General features: G+C 33.5%; 1 protein-coding gene across 1 annotated transcript; it reads left to right on the forward strand.

The window, feature by feature from the left end:
- Positions 1 to 3,463: 3,463 nt before the first annotated feature.
- LOC148312706 (uncharacterized) lies at positions 3,464 to 9,237 on the forward strand. Its single transcript, XM_088274661.1, has 4 exons — positions 3,464 to 3,564; positions 5,844 to 6,267; positions 7,317 to 7,451; positions 7,535 to 9,237. The coding sequence occupies exons 2-4, from the start codon at positions 5,914 to 5,916 to the stop codon at positions 8,684 to 8,686; spliced, it is 1,641 nt and encodes a 546-aa protein (XP_088130787.1). The 5' UTR covers positions 3,464 to 3,564; positions 5,844 to 5,913; the 3' UTR covers positions 8,687 to 9,237.
- Positions 9,238 to 9,646: the final 409 nt, after the last annotated feature.

The raw sequence follows: 9,646 nt of genomic DNA on the forward strand, positions 1-9,646 counted from the left end.
TAAGGTATTATGTAAGACAGAAATTAATTTAAAAAAACTAGCCAATTTCTCCGTACAGGTGAAATGTATATTGTATTCTTCTGAATATTCTTATTAATATGAAGGTATAAAGTTAAATGATTTTACTATTTTAATATACACAAATCGCTCACTCATTTCAAGAACGTCATAAATCAAAAATCGTCAATTTTCAGTTATTCATGTTTTCGGAATGCCCGAAAAATGTACTATATCCCAGCAAAAGAGGCAAATTTTTAACTTTATATTTGCCCGCTACAGGGCAGAAAGTGTTGTTTTTGCATTTTGAAGAAAAGGTATTGTTGAATTATTTTTTGAAATATACTAAATATTTTTCAAATGGAGAAAGAACCTTCAGGTTTTACCTAAAAAGATCTGTTGCACAGTAAAAAGTTCAATAAGTGGCTTGATATTTATTTTCAATACATTGTTTTATATTTTTAAACTTTAAAAACGTTCTCCTGAAAAATCAAGTTTTTTGATTTATGACGTTCTGAAAGGAGTGAGCGAAATGACAAATAATATTAAGGCGGTAATCGCAAACATAAATTCATTCCATGACCATTTTTTAGAATATGATTAGTTTTAGTTATTTTTTTAAAGAATATACATTGGAAAAATATTTTTATAATTTATTCACATCCATGCACCTCTTCATAACATACCCACAGATTATTTCGACTCCTGATCCGTCCACGGCCAAATAAGTACTTGATATTGATATCTCAACATAGACGAAGAAGAAAATTGATGTCTGAGTATTTACAGGGCTTATGATCTGTCATCTATCTATCACTGCGGAGAAGAGCTGTGATGGGTAGTTATTTTTTTTTATTCTTGTTTTTTATCAAATTTTTGAGAAATTTATATCAATATTTTTTATTGATATCTCAACATAGATGAAAAGAATATGGAAGTCTGGGTATTTACAAGCGTTATGACATGTCATAGGCTGGGTTAAGGGACACCTTTATACTCGTGTAGTAATACTCATGTATTACTCTGTAATACTATGATTGTCAACCGTAATACTCAAATTTCGGATGTTGTATTTGTCCTTCAATTGACACATTCATTTACACGCGAGTTCTCGACATCATATATGGTTGAGTTGAGTAATATGACTGTATAATTATATTTTGAAATTTTAACAGAGAAGAAGAAGAATATGGAAGACTGGATATTTATAGGTCTTAAGACCTGTCATAGACTGGTTAAGTGATCATTTACACACGTGTTACATTCACCATTCCACCCAAGATTGACAACCACACTAATGAAATTTTGGAACTCCTACATATATCAAAGTCGTACAGGAGAAAGTGACCAACTAACAAAACGTAAAATGTTCGGGAGGGCCATTGAAGTCACTTTTGCTTGGCAACAAAATAAACATCAATGCAGTTTGTCATTTTTAACAAGTCAATATAATATACTTCCAATCCTTTGGGATTATTTCAGGGCAATATTAAGGTAGTAAGATATCAAATAGTCAATGATCACGTTTTTGTAAGAAATGCACTTGGTCACTTTCTCCTGTATGACTACGATATCATAAATCTCATGACGCCTTATGTGTGAGTACACTGGAGCCATTACTGGTTGGTTTGAGAGGCTTTTAATTAACAGAAACCATTTTTTTTATGTATGTATGATTTTAACCGGATTATTTTACAAACTGTGTATAACGTGATTATTGATTTTCAGGTAGTTATTTTGTATTGTTTAATAATTAGGTAACAAATTTGTCTGGGTGCGCTATTGTGTAAAGAATATACATAAACCTTGGAATGCGTATTGAATAAGCGAATATAAGAAATCAGAGAAATTGTATATAGAGCCGGCTTGAGTCATTTTTTTATAATCATTTAAAATTTGATTGAAATGAATTTTTAAAAAAAAGTTAAAAAAGGAAGATGTCAACAAATTATCAAAATATCTTGATTCACAATATATTGAGTGTGTCCAAATATGTATTCACAAATTTGGATTACCTCCACTTAGGACTTATTTTTTTGAACATCTCAACATAGATGAAGAAGAATTTGGAAGTCTGGGCATTTACAGAGCTTACGACTTGTCTTGATATTTATAATAATTTTATAAATCTCTATATATAGTATTTTTTACTTTTATTTACAATATATCAAATATCTTGATATCTATAATATTTTTTGCTGATTTTCGTAATGTAATGTTAAATAAATATTAGAATGTAAAATCACTAATATTTATTACCCCCCCCCCTTGGAGTCGATCCCAGGACCTACAGCACGGTAGCTGAACACGTTAACCATTACATCACGGATGCGGACATACTGTAGCATAGACGGATATAAAGCGTGGTAAATGTTTATGATTTTTTTGTTTTTGTTTTTTTGATGTTATACGGTGGAACCTGTCATAACGATCGATTCGCATAACGAGCAAAAAAATGAAAAAGTTGCTCCCTTAACGAGTGACATTTATACATAACTCGGTTTGTGGTCCCGTGGTTAGTGTCACGGACTCTTAAGTCAGAGTTTCTCGGTTCGAACCCATTCTACCACAATTTGACACCTATTTCTAATAACGAGCCGCTTAGGCTCACAGAAATAGTATGAAATTGAAATATTTGTGTAAATAATGAAAAAAAAACACAAATATTTATATTTTTTAACAAAAAAATTATACATAAATTAATAATTTTTGGTTTTTACGGCGCCAGTCAAAACAAAACAAAAAAAATATCTTGACGAGAAAGATTCTGGACCGAATAATACTCGTTATGAGAGGTTCCACTGTATTTGTAAATAATGGACTGGCATTCCTCGTTTATTGTAACTGCAGACAGTTGGTAGAATTCCATTTTAAATTGTTGGGTAATATACCCAAAAACATATATTGAACACGGTTATTGAATTGAATTCTACTTTTATTTACATATATCACTCACTTATTTCAACAACGTCATATATCAAAAATCTTGAGTTTTCAGGAGATCGTTTTTGAAGTTTAAAAATAAAATAAATATCAAGCCACTTATTGAACTTTTTTACTGCGCAACAGATCTTTTTAGGTATCTCCTAAATTTTTTCTTCATTTGAAAAATATTTAGTACTTACCTTACCAATACCTTTACCTTTATATCTTTTAATAATACCTTTAGCAATACCTTTTCTTCAAAATGCAAAAACACCACTTTCTGCCCTGTAGCGGGTAAATATTAAGTTAAAAATATGCCGCTTTTGCTGGGATATAGTACACTTTCTGGGCACAAGTGAAAATTTACGATTTTTGAAAAATGACCTTGTTGAAAGGAGTGAGCGATATGTGACGCGTTTCGTCTTATTAAGACATTATTAAATATATTGCATTCCTAGTAGTTGACTAATCCGGTTCTGATTTTTTATTCTCGAAGAAGCAAAGCTGATTGTATTAACTGTTGAATCGACTATTGGCGTTCAGTAGACAGTCACTGGCTCCAAGACAAGACGTGTCTAGAGAAACTAATATCATTATAACGTCACCAGTGCATTATTCTCCATCGAGGGACCCATGTAAAAGGTCAGTAACACACATGCACCTAATTTCAGAGATGTTTTGAAACGAAAACAACATGTTTATTTGCGAAATATAGTAGATATTCGTAATTTCTTACCAATCAACATGTTATATACTTGTATTTAAAGCCTTGAGGCTTGAATGGTAAATACAGGTTTTGTGTAGCCATTTTGCTTTGGAAAACAACGGCAATACAATTTTCGTAAATTTAAAACAAGAATATCGTATTTTTTGTATCAAATATCGCTTTTTTGCTAGTTATAAATAACAGAATTTCTTGTATGAATTTCGCAGATACTTTGTGGTGCATTTTATAAATTTTAAAAAATAAAATAACTTTGTATTTAACTACTTTCTATTGGTACTTTTTGCGTATTTGTTTAACCCTGATGATGAAAAGGTTCTTGTCGAAAACGGTTGGAGAAAAGTACGCTTTTTTGCTAATTATAAATAATATAATTTCTTGAATGAATTTCGCAAATACTTTGTGGCATATTTTATGAATTTTATAAAATAAAATATTTTGTTTTTAACCACTTTTTATTGGTAGTTTTCATGTATATGTTTAACCCTGATGATGACGCGTATTCTTTTCGAAAACGGTTGGAGAAAAGTACTAATAAAAAGTGGTTAAAAACAAAGTAGTTTTGTTATAACAGAAACATATGCCTAACATAAATATCAACATTTAAAAAAAAAATATGTTCCTGATATTTATTATTTATTATTATTTCATCATACGAATAATTACAAATTACAAATAACAATAATGTGCCCGTGAGTTTTCCCGTGCCGAGGGCACATATTACAATATTTATTTGTGAAATCAGATAAAAGAAAATTGATCACGACATTTTTCTGTTCAATTTGTATTTCGCACGCAAATTTCGAATGCAGTGTTGAATAAAAAAAAATCAAAAACATTTAATTTTTATTGAAATTCTTAAGTTTGCTCATATAATACTCAGTATTCAAGCTACAAACTAATATTTACATATAATTTAACATCATATGTATTCACATCTTCTTACAATAAATATTTTATTTCATTATTCATTTAAACTCTTTCATTTTTCATGCATTCAGGCATCTCATCATACATTTTTAAACCCTTATACATAATGTCCGTCTCCGTAGGTCAGCACGCTTAGCTACCGTTCTGGAGGTCCCGGGTTCGATTCCCATGGGGGGGGTCAAATAAAAAGAAGTGATTTTTTCACTGTAGTATTTATTCAGTATTACCCTGGACTGGTGAAGCGGAGGGCTGGTCACCTTTCCTTCATGTGTTAATAACGATCCAGATTACACTGCGTTTATATGATGCAGTGCCCTATGCACCATTGCGGTGCAGGGTTTGAAGATACATAATGCAATTTTGGATTCTTTTTTTTTTTACTTTAGGAGATTCTAGAATTTGAACAAACGAACATATTTTCTTTATTTATTTATGTAGATTCACAGTGTGATAAAGTGGGATAAGAAATATATAGAATAGAACGGGATAGAGATATTTTCGGGATTTTTTTTTTACGGAACGATATTTCCAAGAATTAAAATCTGGTTTGCCTCGAATTATATGTAACAAATTAATAGTACAATTTGCAGAAGCTATTTGAATTCAAGGTTTTAGAAGCTCGTGTACATTCTCGTCATATTCTGACATTCTAAATAAATCAAATTTATTATTTATATATGCAATCCTTTTTACAATAATTATATTTTTAACGGACTTCTAAGGAAAAACCACGACGAGACGTTCATTTACGTCAAAAAAAATATAGAAAAATATATTTGGTGTATGATAGTAGTTGCAAATACTTCATCATCTTCTTGTCAATCTCTGATCAAGCATTTCAAGTATTCATGCCAAGTTTTCACCGGTCTTCCTCTGCTCCCATTTCCAACTTCCTTCACCTAGCAAATTTGTTTTACTCTCGAACGAGTGAAAATGCTTATTGAATATATATGTTGTATGAAGTTCTAGTGATTAAAGAATTATGTTTTTAAAATTGGTTCATATATATATAGAACTTCCGAGAATTTGAGTAGTGTGGTTGTCAATAATGGGTAGAATTGGTGAATGTTACACTTGTGTAAAGTGATTACATAAACCAGCCTATGACGGTCGTCGGCCCCGTAAAAGCCTAGACTTCCAAATTCTTTTTCATCTTTGATGAGATGTCAAAAAAATAATATATGGAGATCCTTTTAATGATTGAGTTCCATTACTTTAGTTCTATTACAAATTATATTTAAAAATATATATGTTTTTATCTTTACAGATATTTTCTGTACATTACAAATAACATGAAGAGTTTCGACCGTTAAAATTAACAGGAAAAAAATAACAAAATGAAAATGTGTACCAAGATGCAAATACTTCTGGCAGTCTGTATAGCAGTCCTGTTGGGCCAGTCGTCAGCGCTGCCCAAAACCAGGCGATTGATCCTCGACTTGGAGGAGTTCCAGGACCAGCCCTTCAGCAAGAGCGTCAGACTGGCACTGAATCAATGGATCAAGAAGAACAACAGATGCAAAGGAGACTTGGAGATAAAGTACAGAAATGAGTGCCAATTCTTGGTATCTCCTGTCCAGACCACGTCTTGCTCAGCCGAAGAATGGCTGGTGTTGACTAAGCCGAAAGAGAATAGCAGATATGTTTCGATTCAGCCGATGTGTGCAGAACGGAAGTGTGTATACCCAAGTGTAAGTATCTGTTCCCACTGTATCCCAAGTATCTTCCTTGTTCCATCTCAACTTATCGTCTTTGTATACTGTTAGGGTCAGCTCTCTTCATCCTCAGGTTGTTAGTCCTTCGTATACAACGTCCCTAGGTCATGTCTTCGAAGCATGTTGTCTTTCTGTAGCATCCATGAATTTTTTGGTCTTTCTCTAGATGTCTTTCGAGGAAGATCCACGACTATCGCCTGGTTTACAATATGTTTAGGTTTTCTACATCCTATGTGCCCATACTATCTCAATTGCCTTTGAATCTAGCCAATGTGCGTTTTAACGAAATATGTACATCTAAGTGTAGGTACTTGTTTGCTTACTGTAAGATCCTTTGGTTGGTTAGGTTAGGTTAAGTTTCAATCAAGCCACATTTCCAGCCAATTTCAAACTAATCCAAAAAAGTGATACACGAGTATAGTAGAGTAGAGTAAGCCGAGACAAGAGTATAATTAATAAAGTCATTGTATTTTTGGATTAGCGTAAGTGAAACTTACTAAGATTAAGTTGTTGAAACTTAGATTAAGTGTAAGTGAAACTGAAATCTAGCTACGGCTTATGCATGACCACTTATTATGTTCCTTCTTATGCTCTTACTTACCACTTGTTTTAAAGCCTATTCCTCATTGTGAGTGGGTTATTTTTTTATGAGTAATTGATAGTTTACTATTATTTTATGTTATTCAAAAACTTTTTTCAATTTCTCGTTAGCGGCACAAGTTGATGAAATTCAATGATTCTATGTTACAATAAAATTACTTAGGTGAATAATTTTAGTTCTACATATAATTTTACTTGTGAGGTTATGAGTTTAGTTATATGTGGTATAAAGTATCTTACATAACACTTATACACAGTCAACTATCACTAAAATGAGTTCTTATAACTATAATAGTTACCATACAGGGGTGGGGATGAAGGCGTTGTGTGTGGGTTTTTCAATATATATGTATACATGAGTATGTAGTTGTTTGCTAACTGTCTAAACAAGTTTTTTTTAAATATCGGAATAACTTGTCTTGCAGGTATGGTGGCCTTCAATGAAGAGGTGCCTCGAGCCCGAGGAGAGTGCCAAGGTCTGCGGGAAAGGAAATATCTTCCGGACTGATCCATTTGGTGACACATACTGCGACTGTCTCCACACACAAGGACAACTAAATGTAAGCACTTATATTTTATACATTTCCTTGTTTTATATTTTTGAGAAATCAGTCTTTGTAATCATTCGTCACGCTTGTTCTAGGCGGGAGGAGCCTGTTACAGTTTTTACCAACAAGGACCTTGTGAAGATGACGAAGTATTGATTTACGACCCCGCTACCACATTTGGAAAATGTGCAAAGGACGTGTGTCACGAGGAAAATTCAGGCAATAAAAGAAGTAAAAGAGACGCTGAAGAAAGCGAAGAATATGAATATGATGACGAAGAAGAAGAGATCACAACGAAAAAATCTCAAGTAGATATTTTCGAAGCCGAACTTAAAGCGAGGGCCGCGGAACAACTCGCCAGGGAAAAGGAACTGCAAGCTAGGGCTGCAGAAGAAAAAAGAAGAGAAGCAGAACTAAAAGTCCGCGAAGCCGCTCACAAAAAAGCTATTGAAGCTGAAAAACAGGCGAGAGAAGATGAACTTAGAGCCAGAAAAGCCGAAGCGCTGGCCAGAGAGAGAGAGTTAGCTGCGAGAGCTGCCGAAGAGAAAAGGAGAGCCGAAGAACTGAAAACCAGAGAAACTGCAGCATTCAAGGCGAAACAAGCCGAAGAAGAGGCTCGTAATTCTGAATTGAGGGCCCGAATTGTCGAAGAGGAAATTAGAGCTATGGAGTTAAAAGCGAGGCAGTTGGAAGACGCGAGAAGGGCAGCGGAGCAAAAAGTGAGGGAAGCAGCTGAAAAGAAGGCAAAGGAAGATGAAGACGAGGCTAGAGAAATAGAACTCTTAGCCAGAGCTGCCGAATTGGAAGTGAGAGAAAATGAAGATAGGATCAGGGCTGCAGAGATGAGAACAAGGTTAGCCATAGAAAAAAGAATGAAACTTAGCGACGCCAAAGCGAGAGCCGAGGAGCTAAGAGTCAGGCTATACGAAGCGGAAGCGAGGGCCAAAGAAGAAGAAGCGAGAACCAGAGAAGAAGAAATAAGACGCGCAGCGGAAGAAACCAGGATATCATCAGAAGAAAGTATGACAAGTCAACATTACACAGACTTCACACAGTCACTGAAGAAATTCGCGCCGATGAATGGAAACGGAAAATGCTTTGAGCTGAAATCGTTCAATGGCTGCCAACAAACTAAAAGTTCTGGCGATACAAATCTCTTCGTAATCGACCATGAAACCAACCTGCCTTCTTGTGTTGCGATCTCCTCCTTACCACAAGACACTGAGGGATTGGCACACAACCGTTAATTCGCAATTCGAGAGAAATTAACCACGATTTATTACGGTACTGTACTCGAGTTGACAAACAGTGTTGAAAAAGATTTTTCAACGCTCTCCAAGCAATTTACATAACGTAATATCGTAAGATTAATTTTTAATTGTTTTGGGTTATACAACTCGTAGAAAAGCGTGCAGAAAAATATTTATTTGTAAATTTTAAAACTTTAATGCGGAAAATTATTTCAAATAAATTATGTTAAAATTTTGTGCCATAAAATTACTGTCTTTAGAGATTATTTGATGACTAAAATCGAAAAAAAAACATTGATGAAAGAAAAATTAGCTTTGATTCTGACGTCACAAAATCTATCCATTTTATTTTAAACATCAAATCGTAAATACCACTTTTGAAATCTAGTATAACTCGTGTTTTGATGCATTCATTATTGTCATTAAACATAGAATACATTTTAAGAAGTAGTGGTATTTACCAAGTGAAATAAAAAATATAAAAAATAATTTCAACAGTGAAAACATCTTAAATAATTTTTTTTTTGTCAATAAACAATTGTAATTTTATTTTAACCTTCTTCTTCCTGGCTCCATCCCTACTTAACATCATTGTAGAATGTTCGGTTCAGCTCTACTCGTCCTCAGGTTGTAGGTCCTTCTATCACGGACAACGTCACCAAGGCCATACCTTTGATTCATGTTATTTTTCAATAGCATCCACGAATTTTTTGGTCTTCCTCTAGATGTCTTTCGAGGAAGATCCATGGCGATTGTCTGGTTCACAATATGATCAGGTTCTCTGCATCCTATGTGTCCTGTGAGTTTTGTGTATTTATTTTTACTTATATCGCTCACTCCTTTCAAGAACGTCATAAATAAAATAAAAACTAGATTTTTCAGGAGAACGTTTTTAAAGTTTAAAAATGCAACACATTGTATTAAAAATAAATATCAAGCCACTTATTGAACTTTTTA

Source organism: Brachycentrus maculatus, unplaced genomic scaffold (assembly GCF_059751285.1).
Source record: "Brachycentrus maculatus isolate JH-2025_06_01 unplaced genomic scaffold, ASM5975128v1 h1tg000035l, whole genome shotgun sequence".
NCBI lineage: Eukaryota > Metazoa > Arthropoda > Insecta > Trichoptera > Brachycentridae > Brachycentrus > Brachycentrus maculatus.

Coding starts and splice junctions, on each gene's coding strand:
- LOC148312706 (XM_088274661.1), top strand. CDS start 5,914: ATGAAAATGTGTACCAAGATGCAAATACTTCTGGCAGTCTGTATAGCA. Junction 6,268..7,316: donor GGAAGTGTGTATACCCAAGT/GTAAGTATCTGT, acceptor CTTGTCTTGCAG/GTATGGTGGCCTTCAATGAA. Junction 7,452..7,534: donor ACACACAAGGACAACTAAAT/GTAAGCACTTAT, acceptor CGCTTGTTCTAG/GCGGGAGGAGCCTGTTACAG.